The sequence below is a fragment of the Typha latifolia genome, chromosome 9 (assembly GCF_019914945.1).
Source record: "Typha latifolia isolate L0001 chromosome 9, TyphaL0001v2, whole genome shotgun sequence".
NCBI classification, from domain to species: domain Eukaryota; kingdom Viridiplantae; phylum Streptophyta; class Magnoliopsida; order Poales; family Typhaceae; genus Typha; species Typha latifolia.
The window spans coordinates 10,902,992-10,921,259 of NC_133094.1; the positions used below are offsets into that span (position 1 = coordinate 10,902,992).

General features: G+C 36.2%; 2 protein-coding genes across 6 annotated transcripts; one reads left to right on the plus strand and one right to left on the minus strand.

Annotated features, from left to right (window-relative positions):
- Positions 1-1,913: 1,913 nt before the first annotated feature.
- Positions 1,914-12,872, plus strand: LOC140795269 (uncharacterized). Of its 2 annotated transcripts, none has more exons than XM_073147749.1 (8): positions 1,914-6,081; positions 6,948-7,071; positions 8,023-8,108; positions 8,665-8,909; positions 9,690-9,782; positions 10,439-10,538; positions 11,179-11,374; positions 11,522-12,872. In XM_073147749.1, the coding sequence occupies exons 1-8, from the start codon at positions 2,440-2,442 to the stop codon at positions 11,959-11,961; spliced, it is 4,926 nt and encodes a 1,641-aa protein (XP_073003850.1). In that variant the 5' UTR covers positions 1,914-2,439; the 3' UTR covers positions 11,962-12,872. The 2 variants fall into 2 exon arrangements, with proteins under 2 accessions (XP_073003850.1, XP_073003851.1); XM_073147750.1 differs by having other exon boundaries at positions 8,668-8,909.
- Positions 12,873-13,088: 216 nt separating this feature from the next.
- LOC140795270 (zinc finger transcription factor YY1-like) lies at positions 13,089-16,810 on the minus strand. 4 transcript variants are annotated; one of them, XM_073147755.1, is made up of 6 exons: positions 16,459-16,810; positions 16,208-16,266; positions 15,010-15,209; positions 14,806-14,895; positions 14,087-14,230; positions 13,089-13,951 (listed from the first exon to the last, which is right to left on the minus strand). In XM_073147755.1, the coding sequence occupies exons 1-6, from the start codon at positions 16,497-16,499 to the stop codon at positions 13,415-13,417; spliced, it is 1,071 nt and encodes a 356-aa protein (XP_073003856.1). In that variant the 5' UTR covers positions 16,500-16,810; the 3' UTR covers positions 13,089-13,414. The 4 variants fall into 4 exon arrangements, with proteins under 4 accessions (XP_073003856.1, XP_073003855.1, XP_073003854.1 ...); XM_073147754.1 differs by having other exon boundaries at positions 13,089-13,954; XM_073147753.1 differs by having other exon boundaries at positions 15,010-15,242.
- Between the last annotated feature and the right edge of the window lie 1,458 nt (positions 16,811-18,268).

Here is an 18,268-nt window from a genome sequence, read left to right on the forward strand (position 1 = left end):
CATGAAGATTTGATTGTTTGAAGGTCGGTTACTTTGGACTGGTACTTGCATCTTTCATAGAAATTCTTTTACTGCTTAAGCTCTTTCCTGTTTGTTTTGAGCAACTACGGTGTTGAACGAAATCATAAATGGAAATAATTGAGGGCGAAATTCTTTGATTTGCAGCTTTCTCTATATTTATATTATTCCAGGTTAATACTCTATTTTCTTGTTCTTTTTTTATATATTTCTATAGAAAAAATACCCAAAACTCTTGTTTCAAGGTGGTTCTAAGTTCTAACATTTTGGCTCTGATGATATATTTCAAATCACTAATATTGTTGATATCTGAACTTTTGAAACAATAAATGGAGTTGGTGCTAACAACTAATCTAAAATTGTTTCATGTTATTTCTCTTTTTTTATTTATTTTGGCAGTTCAATTGTTTTCGTTGTTTTAAAAGCTTAAATATTTACAAAAATATACTTATATAGGAAAATTATATATCTATCAATAACCAACAAAGAATTATTTTAGAATAGTTTACTGCGCGACATTGTGCGGTCTAAGTCGAAACTGGAGGCAATAACAAGTGGCAGCATATCAAATCTCTGTTGCCATGTTGACAAGATCTAAGATTCCCTGCAGTAGTTGTCCATATCCATTTGACTCTACTCCCAACGAACCCACACAGTGATTTAATTATTCAATCTAATTATATAAAAAAATTATTTAATATATAATTAGGGGCTATTAAATTATAACTAACATTTTATGTTAGATTTACAATTAAATTTAGTACTATAAATTCAGTATTTTGGATTGCAGCAAGTATGTTCATAATATATACAGTGGGATCACACAGATGAAGTCCATTTTAATTTTTTTACATTGACTTATAACACTAACTTTGACTTAAAATGCCTAAAATAGATAGATTTGTCTTCCCTCTCCTTACTATTATTTTAGAACATTGTTTAGGGCATTTTAGTAAATTTAGTAAGAGTAAGAATATAATAGAAAGCGTCCGGGGGTTACTTTTTGTAAGTATTCTTCGTTGCTAGGGTCAGATAAATCGTACCATTAACCTGGAATTATAAATATCTCAAAAATATAAAGTCCTTATAACAAAATTACTTCACCTGTAGGGTTTCATTTGAAAGTTTCCCTAGAAAATGGTCCCGCACGTGCACAGCCACACGAGCTTCTCCACTTTCCACAATTGGGAAAAGACAGCACTACGCAGGAACTCAAAGGTAAATATATAACTTCAAAAAGTTCACATCACTATGCCAAATTCCCAATCCACCCTTTCAATGCAGAGTTTTTGACCAAACTACCCTCTTATAGTTTTTTAACTAAAAAATAATTTATATGAAAATTAGTCTTTTACTAAATTCTGGAAATAAGTTATATATAAATTTATTCTCATAAATTAATAGTTTACTTATATAAAATTATTCAGTTCGTATAAATTTATATTCAAATTTCGAACTTAAATTTCGAAGCGGATTATATGCGTAAAAATGAACTTTGGGAGGGCTAGTTTGGTAAAACAATTCCTTACATGCGAACACCTTTGTCCTCCAGATATGGGGCGAAAAAGACCTGCCCCCCACTTTCCGAAAGTAGAAACCCCTCATTATTTTTCAAATAAACCCCTGCGGTAAAAGCGAAACCCTCCACGTGGAGCGAGTTCCTCGGGATGGCGTAGACATGTACGTCGAGTTGTCGACAGCTTGATCTCAAATCTTTTCACAAACTATTTGGCTTGGATCGTGGAACCGAGGAGGTGGGGTAGGGGCGCGACCTATGGAGAAGAAGGATTGGAGAAAAGGTTCGAGATTTGGGATTGAATCAAACTGTAAACGGAACTCCGCAACTGTGGCGAAGCTAAAGGAGGAAGAGGGAGGGAGAGAGAGAGAGTGTGTGCGTGCGATTCTTTTGCTCTCTGGTGCTCAAATGGGGGCGAAACCCTAACCTAATCTCCGATAGATAAGTCTCCTGGTCTAGTGATCTAAAATTATCTTCTTGCATTTGATCTTTTGTTCTTATTTTTTGTTTGTTTAAAATTTGTGAATTTTTTTTTTTGCGTATTATTACATGTGATCATTGTACAAAGGTTTTAATGCTGCACGTTTTGCGAATTTCTTTTGCCATGGTATTAGAATCTAGAGCTTTTAAGCTCTTGAGTTCAAAGATGGTGACTTTGGTTCTTCTCCATGGCGTTCTTTCTTTCTTTCTTTTCGTTTTGCTAGTTTTGGGTGCGTAAAGAATATAGCAAGTAATGCTTCAGGCTTACTAAATCAGGGTTTTTGTTCGGTGCACTGAGCAGGAGTTGGGACTTCTTCTTTTATCTCTGTTTACTTCAATTGTAGCAGGAAAGTTTTCTGGAGGTGTAATCTGTGAATCTTTACCCAAAGTTTAAGCGGTTTGTCGATTAGAAGGTTTTCGACAAAATGGCTGGACAAAATCTGATGGTAGAACCGGGTCTGAAGGAGGAGGACATTATGAGAATGTTGTTCGGGAAGAAGATCATGGAATTGGCCGAAGACGGATTTGAGTACTCTAGCGAAGAAAGAGAAATATTCAAGGAGGTTTTCTGTCGATATGGTGTTGAAGATAGATTCGATAGCTCTTCTGCATCAGGGGCCGCCGGCTGTGTGTTAGAAGGTGGGAAGCAAACCAAAATGCCGATAACGAGCAACGGCACTTGCAAAAATTTGGTCCTGACAAATCTCCCTTCAGAGAAGAATTCATTTGGGGAGTTCTCGATTGAGCATTTGAATGGTATCAGTGATCTAAGAAATAGTGCGTCAAACTCTCATCAACAAGTGCCGTGCCACATAGTTGAATCTTTTGGACAGGGCTTCTTATCCAGCTTTCATATGTTCTGCAGACGGGGAAAAAGTGATGGTATCAATTCAAAAGTTACAAGTAACTGCAAACAGATGAAGAATTATAGTGTTTCTGTAGATACTATGTCTGATATTTCTACTGACTCCCAGGAGAGCAATGCTTCCGAATTTCTGGTGTCACATACACCTCCTTCTCCAGAAAGGGTACCTCAAATGGGAAAATCTGAAGCTTATAAAATTCTGGATCTAGAGGCATTTGATGTTGCACAGAAGAGGGCGCTCTTTAAGGATCTTCCAAACCGTCTTCGGTCACATGCACATCATCTTTTGATAAGTGCTGGCTGGAAAATTGGGTGCAACAAAAGGAAAGGTGAGACTAAGAGAGATTACGTTTACCGACCGCCTGAAGAAGGGCCTCTGCTATATTCACTCCCCCGAGCTTGGTTATCCTTTGGCAAGTGGTTATTTGTTGATGCTTCTCGCTCAGAAAGGGAAGAAAATGCAAGACAGTGGTTCAATGTTGATGAATTTTGGTGTGACTTGATGGATACAGTAACCTACATTGAAGAGGAAATTCAGTGTTCAGATAACTCTCTGTCTGCTTTACTCCGATGGCAGCTTCTTGATCCGTTCATGGCTGTAGTGTGCATTGATAAAAAGGTCGGAGTTCTAAGAGGGGGAATTGCATTAAAAGCTGTGAATAGTAAAACAAGTATCCTTAGTGCTGCTGAGAGAGTGATTTTGAGCTCAAGTAGTGTTAGCAGAGTTCATCATAAGCACGCAAGATCCTGTACACATTTGCCTCCGCAGTCCAAGCGAAGTCTCCTGCCACTTCTTGCATCTGATAGCGAGTCTGAGATGCCTGGAAATTCTTGCAACCAGAGAGCAGATCCAAGAAACAGTTTACAGAAAGTGGATCGTAAATCTTCTCGTAGTATTGATACACAGAATAGAAGCATCAGAAGCCTTGCTAGGCGCATAGGAAGAGGTCTCTATATTTCACGGGATCTTCATAATGTGGACTCCAAGACCACAAGTGGGCATAACAAGATGAATGAGTTTAAGGATAAATTATCTCAGGGAAATGTTTACCTGGATAAGTATATGGAAAGTCCAATTTCCAGAGTCAAATTATCTTCTTGTTCTTCTAAGAAGATGCTGATAGGAGGTTGTTGGCCATCTGTAGAATCAAAATTAGACCGCCAGATGCCGGTGTGTTACCCTAAAGAGAAGAAACTAAAACAAGAAAGGAGCATATTTTCTGAGAAAAGGAATTCTGTTTATTTAGATAGAATGGATTGCTCTGCAAAAAAGGCAGCGGACAAAGGACTAGCATCCTCTGTTTCTCAAGGAGACAGTGGCAGTATTGTTTTTCATATGAAAGGAGGAGATACGATTTCTAGTGCTTCAGAATCTCCGGAGCTTCAGCAGAGCAAGTTACAGGAAGTTATACAACCAAGAAGGGTGATTTCTGGATCTGCTGAAAGCTTGTTGGCAGTAAATCAGATGCGTGAACATCTGATGCCAGAACAGCAAGTATTATTTCTCTATCCTGGGTATGGAACTCTGTGTTCTAACACAAATGCTAGCTGTGATCAAGAGGTGATTGGTCACCTCAATGTACCTAATGTGATCACGGAAATAAATCCACAGCAGGATGTACGATCCTTAGTTTGTCAGGCAACCCTCAACCAAGGAGTCTTAGTTTTTGGTATAGATAGTAGTTGTGTGCAAACTCTGGAATCTCCATATTACTGGGAAATGTTCAATGTAGTAAAGGTACAACCTGAGGTAGCTAGAGATCTTGTGGCTCCAAGCATCTCAATGTTGTCTGGAAATCATAAAGAAACAAGAACTGAAGCTCCTAATTCTGAAAGAAAGCGAAAATCTGCATCTGCTACAAAGACAAATCCACATAAGAGGTCTAAGAAGATATCGGATATTGAAGAGACAAAAGGAAACGAGAAACATATAATAACAAATCTACCTAATGGAAGGTGCAGAGAACTTGGTCTTTGTATGAGTGATAAGATTGATAATGATCCTGACTTTTCAAGTCACCTGGAAGAAGGCTGTTTTTTGAGACCAGAACCAACTTCAGACTGTTCAAAGCATTTGGTAAGACTTGGCGAGCAGACCAGTGGTGTTGGAGAACAGACCAGTAAGGGGCATGCATCTTCTATGCAGGAAGTTTGTTTTGGAACAATTTCTGGTAAAAAGCCTGCAAAATCAGCTAAACAAAATTGTAAGGAAGCTATAAGTGAAAAATCCATTACTTTGGAGGAGGAACTGCATGGTACATCCTGGAAATTAAATGAAGATGGAAAATATATATATCATACTGAGGATAGTCCAACAGAAATAAGCTCCAAGGCACTGCCCTCTATTCATTTCCCCCCTTGTAGAAAATCATCCAACTCCCCAAATGTCCACTCCCAGTACTATGATTCTAACAGACCTGTTGACAGTTTACATAATGTTAAGAATTTTCCAAATTTTTTTGGTGAGAACAACCAAGTTGTAGATTCAGTTATTGCAGGAGATGAGCCTCAAGAATTGCAGTCAAATAAAGAAGGTATGATGCCAAATATACTTGAACTCCAAAAGCAAAACAAGAGAATGCATGAGCATCCTTTTGATGATGATGATCTTCTGATTTCTGCTATACTAAAGAATAAGATTTTCCACTCTATAGCTAATGCTACGCAAACAAAGGTATCCACAGATACTTTCAAAAAGTTCAAAAGAAAGAGAGGTCATAAATTGCTTCCAGGAAATTCTGGGAGAAGCCGTAAGAATTTTTTTGATGGGAAGCGGTTCCCCATAAGAACAAGAACGGTGTTGTGCAAGCTGATTGAGGTGGGTGCTTTATCTGTGAACAATATTCTTCAATATCGGAGCCTTAAGGACAACAATGTGTTAAAAGATGGAAGGATAACCAGGAGAGGAGTTTTCTGTAGGTGCTGCCAGAAGATCCTTACTATGTCGGACTTCAAGGTTCATTCAGGTTTTGATCTAGACACACCCTCTTTGAATCTTTTCCTTGGCTCTGGTAAGCCATACACCGTCTGCCAGCTCCAGGCATGGTCTCTTGAGTACAAGGCGAGAAAAGGTCCTATACAAGTGATGGGAGCTGATGCAGATCAAAATGATGATAGTTGTAGACTATGTGGTGATGGTGGTGAACTAATATGCTGTGATAACTGCCCCTCTTCTTATCATAAAGCATGTTTGTCATTTCAGGTCTGCTATATGCTAAATCATCCTCTGTTTTGGTTCTTCAGCATGTAATAATCTTACAAGATGCTGCTTGTCGTTAATCAATTCTTCTGGATCAGTTATAATTTTGCAGTGCTTAGATAATGGTTTTATCTCTTTGGAGTTCAGATAAAAACTGTGCATGTGTCATCCTAGTGTCAGTTTAGCTTCAAAAAGGCCATGGTAATCAATAAAAATAATGTTAGGGCCACCAAAGGTTATTTTTATCTTCTAATATATACTTCAAGGTTTCCATCTGGTTCATATTAATCAGTAAACCACCGGGTTTCCTTTTCTGCTGTTCAGCTGAATTGCTTTATGTCCTCTCAATAGCTCTTTTGACATTTAGAATAGAATAGTTGGGCTATGTCAACATTAGATGTGATCAATTAATTGGTCTTCAAATTTTTGTGACATCATTTTAAGCACCACTTCTCCATCCCAAACCATTAATGAGCAAAAGAGGGAAGTTCTGATTTCAGAGCATTACGATTTAATTGATGGGATGAGAATCTTGAATCAAACTGATTAATATATGGTATGTCAAAACCATATTGCATGGCAGATTGATAACTGCTTCTTTTTTTTACATTATAACACAGATTTGCATACTATGCATCAATCTTTTAGTATGATTTAAGGTTTTATAAATTAACTGTATTTGAATATATGCTTTCATGAATTCCATCAATTTCTGAATTTCTTTGATTGCCATAGAATTTCTGAAGATTTCCTAGTATGTTCCTCAATTTATTTGGTCAATGAATGTTTTAACCTTATTTAGGGCTATTATCTAATGGTTTGCACTATGATAAGTTCTTAAGTATGACAAGCATTTTCTTTTGCTTCAGGAAATTCCAGAAGGCAGCTGGTATTGTCCTAGTTGCACTTGTGAATCTTGCGGGGATGTGATTAAGGCAAAGGATATCTCAAGCTCAATGGCTGATTTAGAATGCTCGCAATGTGAATCTAAATGTAATCTTTTTCTCTTTAGCCCAATAATTAGCTAATCAGTGCGTCATTGTGCTGGTTTCCCTAATAGTTATGACATATATCCTATATCTTTTTGCCTTTACCTGTGAGGATCGGTAACCTTGTCATTACAAGTTTACAACTGCACAATCAGCACTATAAATGGAGGTCGCTTAGTCCATTCATGCAATTTTACTGGGAAATGAATGACATAGATGCCAGGGTCTGTGATCAGTTCAGTTTCAATTCCTTGCTATAATCCAGATTGGTAATTACTGCAGCCATGAAGTAGTACTTGCATCTGATTATTAAATTTGTTTTGCTGCTAGTCATTATTCCGATGTGACTTTCTCTAAATCTTCTCTACTCCGAGGTCACTTAATGTACCCTTATGTTGTCTATGCAAGTAAGAAATGCTGGAAAATGTAAAGAACCACTTGTTATGGCATAGTTGTGTTTAAGAGCCCAGTTATTGTCAGTGTTTTCAATCTTAAGTATGTTGGCAAGTAGGCGCTTGGCAAAGGTAAGGCCATCGTTGGTTTGATGGTAGCATAGTATTTAAAAGGAATAATATCTTTTGGTATGCCAACATTTTCCTGACGTTTCACATAAAATGATTACAACAACAACAGTAACAACAAGGACGACAACCAAGGTAAATGACTTAACCACTTAATTCCTCTTCCTTAGATATCACTGAGTTTTGCTGTTATATTCTCAAGGAGAACACAATATTTCTTGGTTTATAAACTTGATCATGTCTTTTTAACTTTTCCTCTTAATATTAATAAATAATGTGATTAGAACACTAATCTGCACTCTGATGGTTAGCAGTTCTCCATTTACTCTTTCAGAAGAGGGCTTAGATACCTTGGTCTCAACCTATATTGTTATCTCTGTTGCTTTGCTTTCATTTTCATTTTGTTACTTTTTGCTGTTGTCACTTCATGACAGATCATGTCAAATGCATAAACAACAAGACTGCATGTAACGGAGGCGAGGGATCTGATATTTGGTTTTGTCGAAGAGAATGTCAGCAGGTACTTTTCATTAAACAGAATTAGCTCGTATTATATTAAAATACTTGATTTATTGGAATAGGAAGCTTCTCAATAATGAACAAGTCTGAATAATGATAATCTTAGGCATCTGCTTAGCATATTTTAGAGGAGTGTAATGGTAAAGCTTGCCATTACACATCATGTGGTCTAAGGGTGGAGTGACCACAACATCCTCTCAAGCAAAAGAATCCATACATCTTGCCCTCCCCAGATTCTGACACTAGGGGCCTCATGCACCATCACTCTTATATTGCTAATTAAAGAGGTGAGATGCATCAGTACATAAAAGAGTTGATTTTACCATTAAAAATATTCTACTCTAAAAGGTTATGCGCCAACTTGTCACATGGAAAGTTTAGGAAGTTCTCAACACAAGAACAAGCACAGTTCACATATAGCTACTTGTCTACGTTTCCTTCAGATGATCCATACTGTTTTCTTCCTGCACTTAGTACTGTAGTACATGTTGCAAAATCTGTAGTAATTGCTTGTATTCTTTGTCCACCTGAAGGAGCTTTCTTTTTTCTGGTGCTAGCAGGTTTACTTGGGATTGCGCTCTCATGTTGGGGTGACAAAATGTCTTGCTGATGGATTTTGTTATAGCATTCTTAGATGTAATCATGGTGATCAAAAGCTTCACACCGCAGAAAAAGTTGCAGTTCAGGCAGAGTGCAACATTAAATTATCAATTGCCTTGAGTATCATTGAAGAATGCTTTCTCCCAATCATAAATCCAAGAACAGGGATTGACATGATCCCTCATGTCCTATACAATTGGGGGTGAGGATTCACCCTATTCTTATTTCATAAATCCCTAATTTAGAATTTATTTTTACTTCTTAATGCGTGAAATAATATGTCATCCATTTTGATGACTCAATCTGCTAACCGAAGAACATGTGGAATCACATGTTCTTGAGCTGCATTCCTGGCATTTGTGCAACTTTTGATGTTGCCATCTTTTTCTCTTGCATCCATCAACAGATATTTTTTCACATGATGAATGCACATAAACCTTGTTTAGCATAATAATCGTGTTAACTTGAGGGCCAGGTAGACATCAGTAGATTCATATGTACCATCCTTTCTGAAATTTCATCTCAGATTCCCACTTTAGGACACAATGGTACTTGGTCCTTTAACAAGCAAATTCAGGTATTAATTATCTCGTCACTCTCTAGAATACAAAATGAATATATGAATCAAGTCTTCTTGTTGCCTTGTTGGTTTTCAGAAGTTCGTTTTTCGGAAGTTCAGTGAGTTATTAGATCAGCTTATAGGGATTACAATGATGAATGGTAGCAGATACACATGTAACATATTTCCATATTACTGCCTCAAAGTTCTCATTGCTTAGCAAGATAACGAAGTAATATTAAATCTCTTTCAACTGTAACTTGTGCACTGGTCTTCCTATTTCTTCTACATGATTCAAAGAGTTGTTCATTGATTTGATAAATTTCTCTTTTTTTTCCCCTTTATTTACTCTTTTCTGTTTTTCTTGACTTGTTATTGAATTCTGAACACTGGAACATTTCAAAGTGCTATTTTGGATCTCAGGTCCAAGTCCAACATTGCACATTTCAATTATAAGGGGTTCTACACAATGGTACTGGAAAAGAATGATGAGATTATATCTGTTGCATCAATCAGGTATTACTTGAAGGGAAACTTCATGTTTTCATATCCATTGTCAAATGAGTTTCTTGTTAGTAGATATCATACGGTGCGTTGGTTGACAACTTATCTGCCATAGTATTGAGGAGTTCCTTATTTTTGGGGTTAATGTGCTCTACTTCTCAATATGGTTTCTAGTGAATGGTCTCATTCTTTATTTCGACAAAAGATTATCAAACAGAATCACTGGAATCCAAAAAATTTCAAGACTTTCATACACTTTGAATCTTGGACAAGTTTAAAGGTCCCAAATAGCATACCTGAGGATAAAATCTGGCTGAGCTGAGAGTTAAAGCATTCTGAAATCTTCCAAAGGATGGTAGAGAACCCCAGTAAACAATTATCAACCATCTAGTAAGGCAGTGTCAACCCGATAGGATCTGCTGACCAAGCTTTCCCCCTGCCAAGCCAATTTGCAACATGCTGAACTTGCTTAGTGTTGGCATGTTCTATGCTGTGGCAAGTGCCATCTCTGTGAACCAGAAATATGTTTGTGAAATATCAAGTATATCTGTGATTGTTTTTCCCTCCTTTCTGCAAAATCTAGGAAAATATCATGCATAGTATCAGAATTTTGATGGTCATTGATTCGAAAGAATTAAAGCTTAAACATAACCTAACTTTTTTAATAGGGTGCATGGAGTTACTGTTGCAGAGATGCCTCTCATTGCTACTTGTATTGAGTACCGTCGGCAAGGAATGTGCAGACTCCTCGTGGGTGCAATTGAAGAGGTAATTAGCAAGATATTATTTTATTTTCTTGTTCTATGCTCATGTAATGGTTTTTTTTCTTGGTTTAACATTCTCTTAGTGACTTCCCAATTCTTTGCCCTTTTATGGGGTCCTTATTGCCATGCTTTTAACTTGAGATGGTTTACATATGCCTTTTAATTTGAGATGTCCTTCAAGACGACAAGTTGGCATTCATGAGATCTGATATTCTCTGTACGCGCATTAGAGTTAATCATTCATTCAATATTAATCACATCATACCTCACTTCTCTTTTCATAATTATTGTGCATGAAAACAATAGATCCCTAATGATTGCTAAAATTCAGTTATATAATGTTTCATGGATGTTATTTTATTATGGTAGATTTAAGTATGAAAGAAAATAGATTGCTTAGTGCGAAAGAATTTCATGGAATTGAGTGGTTGCTTGGTTGAGTTTGTTTGTTTTCCAATTGGAGCATAGTTGAGATAGACGAAAGCATGGCATTCCTCAACATGTCATTGTCTTGTAGAACTGAATGATTCAAGAGATACTTAATTTTCTACTACTCAGTTCTCCGTATTTGAGATTATAAATTGCCTAAATAAGGTAGAGATCAATACATGACTATACTTACTTTATGCCTTTTCTGGAGATAGATGCTGAAATCTTTGAAGGTTGAGATGATGGTCTTATGTGCAATTCCAAGTTTAGTTGAGACCTGGACTTCAGCTTTTGGATATCAACCTATAGAAGATTCAGACAGGAAGCAGCTGTGTAAGGTCAATTTGATGTCATTTCCTGGCACAATATTATTGAAAAAGAGTTTGCTTGAAGCTACGCCCAGAAAACCAGGTTCACTATATATTTACTTAATGTTCTCCTTAAATGAGTTAAGTTTAACTGTGAAACTTGTGTTTCTATTTTAATGTGGACTTCTTTTTAAAGGAATTGAAACCATCCTCTTTATAGGATAAGGACTATCTTGTGTTTTTTCTGCAGATCCAGTAAAGGGCAGTGAGTACTCTTCATGCAGAGCTCAGTTGCCAAATATGGGGGATATCGACATAAAAACTCATCTCAAGAGCAGGCATGAGTCTTCTGAAAATGATTCAACTTCTGTAGAACTTTTAGGTCGTCAACTGGGAAACTTGACGATTTCATCATGTAGAAATCCTACCACAACAATTAGATTTAATGTGCATGGTGATGTTTACAATGAAATATCCCTCAATTCAGGCATTGGAACCTTGGAAACATATGATGCAGGTGCATCCTTTACTCCCAAGGGTAATAAATATCCTACTGGCCTTAACGTGAAAAGAACCATGGGTATAGCGGAAAATAGAAGTGCAGTGAGTAATGCCAATGTTCATGCTCAGGTTCACATTGCTCATAAACGAAGTACGAAAATCACAAGGAATCCATTGCAAGGACATTGAGGTGGGAAGCGTAAGACAATTCAGCTGCTATGAAGGACATATGGTGACTTCCATGTTACAGGAATCAACTGGAAAGAGTTCTATCTTCCAGCTTTTGACTTTTAAACAACTTGAACTATGGAGGGCTTAATTTGGGTGGAAATTTTGTCATTGGATTCTCCAGCACATCCAACATGAATATTCGGATCGTCAGATCAACAGCTGCCATTTTTGAAAGGATGCATTACTAATGGCATCAATGTCTGCATCATAGGTGGTTGGACATGCCTCGAGCATTTTAAGAATTAAACCTGATCAAGTTGGTAAATTTTTTGTTCTTGCAATATTTTGCTAGTTATCAGGAAATGTTCCGGGAATTGGATGAGAAGGAATTAGGCTTGGATAAAAGTGGAGAAAGAATTTGCGATCACACATCTGAATCAGCGACTTTTTAGTATGACAAGTCAGTTGGAAAATCTACTGGAAGAATCGCCTTACTTCCTCTAGAATGACTTGGATAAAGCCTGCTGATAAGGTGAGGGAAGCTGGATGTGGAGGCATATTTCTAGTTTCATAAGACTCAGTTTTTAGTAAGTTTTTGCTCGAAAGATATGCTCAAAATCATACTACTTGTGCTATGGGCATGCTTAGACAGGACTGGATAGCTTCAACTGGGAATAGTACAGTTATCTGCTGGCTGCATTTGCCCTACTCTATCAGGGGAGGGAGAAATATATTTAGAAAAGCTCTCCCAAAATCTTCCAGGAAAACGTGCAATCTTAGATAGGCTGTCAACTGCAGGTTCTTTCTCAAGAGTTAACAGTTTGATTTCTGGCAATTGCAACTTCTGATATTCTGATGAGTGAATGCTTGAAAAAATATGGAACTAGCAAATTCAAACTTTCTTCAAAACTTTTCACAACTTTATCCAATTCCCTTTTTTTTGAGAAAAAAAAACTTTTTGGAGGGATGAGTTGTTGGAGAATGACTATCTTTACTAGTGCAGTACTGCTTCAAAAATGGAGCAAATTGTTTCTATTTCCGTGACTTTATCAGGACAACTAGTTGAGTAACACAATGGATGTTCATTATAGTTCAGTGTGAGAGATAAGAGATAACTGAGAAGCTATCAATTGCACATAAACAACTGTACAAGATAGAATGTTCTTGATTAGTAATCGGCAATGAAGTTATCAAGATGTTTGTATATTGGCATGAATGGTGAATATACAATCCTCTCTATATGCTCTGGTTGTTCCTTATAACCAGATAAGACTATAATGCAAGAACAGCAAAAGAGCCTCATTATCAATTGTATTCCCTCAGAGTTAAGAATAATGTAAAGCTATCAGACCAGTCTTTAATGGTCACCAAGCATGGAAAAAGAATGTCATGTTTCAGAGAACATGCGGATGGATTACTTCTAGTCAATTGAAAAATAAAAGGAAAAAATTATTCATAGGAGAATCAATCTTCATCTATCTTCTTCTATGTCGTCATCTTCGTTGTTCACCTCCCTCAAACCCTCTACATTTTCTCGTTCATCTTCCGTTTCTGTTTCCTCGCTGTCTTCTTCGTCGTCCTCCATTCCCTCCTGCTGATGTTCTTCGTGCATCTCTTTATTTAGCCACTGCTGCTTGACAGTGTCAATAGTTGGAGGAGGAATTTTAGATCCTTCTGTCCGAGCAATCTTTGCAGATGGCGTCTTCCGCACTAGACTTGTCTTGCATCTCTTGGAGTTCTTAGCTATTCCACGCATTACAAGATTACCATTTTGATGACTACCTTCATCCACAACTTTGCCATTTCCTTCTGCACTATGTCCAGGATGTTCTTTTCTCAGGTGAAGATTCAGCTTGTACTCATGGATGTATGCCTTCTTGCAGCCTTGGTAAGGACAGGCATAAGGGCGGTCAGGCAAAGCAGAACCATCCCTGGCTGCAGGTATCCTTCGAATCCCATAAGCTTCACGACCTGCTGCAGCGTGCTTCGCTGCGTCGGTCGCACCGTTCTGCTGCGTGATCGACTTAGTTAATCAATCATTCATCTCCAATTTATTGACCACATCAAGTTGATATTCACAGTAAAACATTCTTGTTCAAGTTTTGATGGATGACATAAGAAGAGAAGAAAAATAAAGTCTCACCCTTTCATGATGTGTCCTGATGTGAGCTTTTAATTTGCATTCTTGAGTATATCTTTTGCCACATTCTGCGTAAGGACACAGATGATAGTTCTCCAATGAATGTGTCCTCATATGGGCTTTTAGATTGAAATCCAATGAGAAAGCCTGCAATTCACAGCCTCCAAATCATAATTATATGCAGAAATCGTCACCTTGCAACTATAATAAAAGATCATGGCAATAAAAGATCATGGCAAAATAATAACGTATCGAAGCGAGGAAAGACAATGAATCATAATATCCTGATTTAGGAGAAATTAAAATTTTAAAAAAATCACTAGAATGTAATGTTTTGCAATTCTACAAATAACTGGCACTTAAAAACTAATAGATCTTGTGCTTTAACTTTAACAAGAGAACTTATAAGAAGTTCAAACCATAGTTCTTTATACATTTTTTCAGCAACAATTCTGCATGAGCCATATTTTGACTTTTAAAAGTGGCAAAAGATCACAGGTCCTTCCCCCTCTTTTCTCAAAAAAAAAAAGATGTTTAAAATAATTTTTTTGATCCAAGAAGCTGTTTGTTTTATTTTCAACAGAGTGGAAAAATGATAGACATGACAAAAATAGGCAGCAGACATTATCCATATTCAAGGTAAGAAGCGATTGCAGAAACAGTAATGCATGAAATTTATGGAAGGAAAATCAAAATGAAATGCCTAAATTTTACTCGATTACCTTAGTACAACCTTCATGAGGACAGCGAAAATTCCTTTCTCCTGTATGAACAAGAAAATGTCTCTTCAACTTGGAACTGTCTGCAAATTTCTGCAGGTTATCTAAAATAGTAAGTAGACTGACCTGAGAAGTATAGTTCAGGATTGCTCTTGAGCTGATGACAACAAACTACTTCAGAAGCATGAATGCAAGAATAGACATTACCTTTCCACAGCCCTCAAAATGGCAGAAATGCTGCCTCGCACAATGGATTTGCACATGTTTCCTTAAAGCCCTTGCATCAAGGAAAGCCGTCCCACAACCTTCATAGCTGCAGAGAAAAAGGATTTCTGTGGCTGGTTCCGGTTCTTGCTCTTCTGCTTCTGGTTCCTTAGACTTCTCTCTTGAATTTTCTGACATGTCCTCTATACACAAATAAGATGAAAGGACAATGGGGTCTGATTAACACAAGAAGAAGTGTATGACCAAATTAAATACTTCAACTTATATAGTAATTAATAAAAGCATATCTGTTCGAAAAGGGTAAGCATGGCGAAAATGCACTCAGTTTGCTGAAAAGCCAAAAGAATTGAATTGTTCTTCTTATTATGCTTGGAACTGTGCAGTCAAACATGAATATCTATAGCTCATTCTTTCTCTCCTATGCATTCAATTCCTAATACATTCGAGGCATCGACTTCTGCCTCGTCGTTCTAGTGGCAAAGCATGAGAGAGGTGCTCCCTAGTTGAACGAGAAACATTATTGTCTTTAGAGCAGTGAGATGCACATCTCCACAAACCAGACTGCTTCTATCCCAACGTGGCGAAAAATACTTGCAATATGATATATGGGCACCTATCTGGTCTAGCATTCCATCACATAAAAAATATTATAGATAATATGATACATACTACATGTAAAATAAGTTAAGTAATAAACAAATGTATGTACAAATGTATTAAATTACATATGCATAACCATATTATATGCACACAAATGATATTTGGTAGCATCATGTTTGTATCGAATATACAAAATTATAACCTACAAAAACACTAAATAAAAAATTAAAGAACATGCTGGTTAATTCAATAAAACACTAGATAATGTAATCACAACTACCATTTAAGCAACCCATGCTGGGCGATCCGCCACCCTTGCCAACGCAGACGCCAAAACCGCCTTTCACAATGCTGTTCTATCCTATTCTCTTTAATTACAATCAGTTTGCATCCAATATTACTGTTAATTATGACTAATCATGATTACCACTAGAGTAGACATATATTAAGATTACTTATTATTAATAATCATATATTACACTGTTAATTTTCATAATGAATCCATCAGTACACAAAAAACTCTGACCAACTTACAATGACACAGATGAGAGTATCACGCTAAAGCTTTTAAAACAATTACCTTTAACCCACTTCAAAGTAGGGCACTTTCCACCGGCCGTTGCAAGCCCTTTCGGAACCCTAGATCAATACCCACAAAATATCAGTTATATATGCAATCAAATATATAGCAAAGAAAAAAAAAAGTTTAAAAAATCCATTAAAAATCACTAAAAGTGATGTATTCCAAGACCCAAGATACAATCTTTCAAATAAATAATTAGACCAAACCCCACAATCTGAAGCAAACCACACTAAGGATCAAACACGAACCATTTTTTGACCCATCGGACGGCGGGGTTGCGATCGTCCATAGGCTCCGGTATCTCAACCCTAATCTCTTCCCAGTTCTCCAAGCCCTAATGCCGCGACGAGGGAGCAATGTCGGAAGCGAGAGATTGCCAAGATTGCCGAGAGAGAGGAGAAGAAGAAGAATAATAAGAATTAAGGAAGGAAGGGGGAGGAAGGGAAGGAGATTAAAGGAGGAGGAGGAGGGATAAGTTTATCCCGGATAAGCAATCCGGGGAAGGGGAGGAATCCGTGTCGCGCTCCAATTCTACTACGAATTCTACTTCTACTCGGAATAAAATCCATGGCGTTATCGGAGATGGTATCTTGCCTTCTGTGACACAGGAAGCCGAAGACCATATTTATCCCAACCGCGTCGAATAATATATGCATATTATCCACGTGTGTGTTAAAAAGTTATGAATAGGGACGTTAACGGGTAGCTGAATAAATTATAAAACCATACTTACCGCATATTTGGACGAATAGCTATCCGACTTTATTCCACCAATAGGAGCAGTCTCGGATTTAATTTCCAGCCCATCTTTAAGGCTCCACTCGATATTTATGTTCATTTTATGGACTTTTTTACATAATTTTCATTAAATTTTTTTTAAAATATTATACTTGTCACTAAATTTTTTTTTACTCTTTCATAATTATCAATAATTAGATTTTATGAAACTTTAGAGTTTAAAGTATTTATCAACTCTTGCATATAAAAAAAAATATTTTTTGCTTATACTATAATATTGGGTAAAGTATTATATAGCTTTTGAACTATTTTAAATTATTAATACAAGAGCTAAATAGCCCATCTTTTAATCCAATTTTGTTTTTAATAATGATAGTTAAAATTAACTAATTGAAGATCTGTTTAAAAGAATGCAAAGATTTCAATGACAATTATGCTATTTTGACAATATAGTGGTAATATAATATTTTGACTGTATATATATATATATATATATATATATATATTTTTGGCTACTTATTTTATTTGATTTTATAAAGTGTAAACATCTAAGATTTAATTAAGTTTGATTTAAGCTTGAACTAGAGTTTATTTTTAAAATTCATTTGAATCTACTTATAACCATCTTGAAATAGCTCGAGCTCGAAATAGGTCTGATTTGAATCTAATTAATTCAAGTTTGATGCTTTCATTTAGAATTGAAACTAATTTCAATGCAAGCTTGAATAGAATTAAATCTGAATAAGCTCGAGTCGATTGCATACCCCGACCCTTGTGAATAAGTTTATTTATATTTTTAAAATTTAAAAAGGTCTATGTTTAAATTTTTGTAGTTTGGATTGTGAAACATTGGTAACAATGTAACAATCTATGTAGTTATTTTGTAGTTATTTTTATATTAATTACATTTTTTTTCCTTTATGAGATATATTAGTTTTAAGTTATTATGATGTCATTGGTGAATTACACAATTGCCACTGAAAATTCTAGGTTTTTACATAATTACCACTGAATTTTCTTTTCAAATATCATTATTCTCACTACATTTTTCAAACTTTATTCCATCACTTAAATCTAAATATTCATGATTAAAACTAAAAGTAGATTAGAAAATTAACCATTTTACTCTTATATAAATTGTTTAAAAATAATTTGGCAGCTATCTAATATTACTCGACATTGATCTAATTGAAAATTGTGACATATATCCCTCTAATATCTTATTGGGATAAACGATAAAGGTATAAGTTTGAAGTTTAAAGTTTCTTAAGACTATTATGAAATATAACTTAATATTATGGGCCTAGTAGAGTTGGGCCT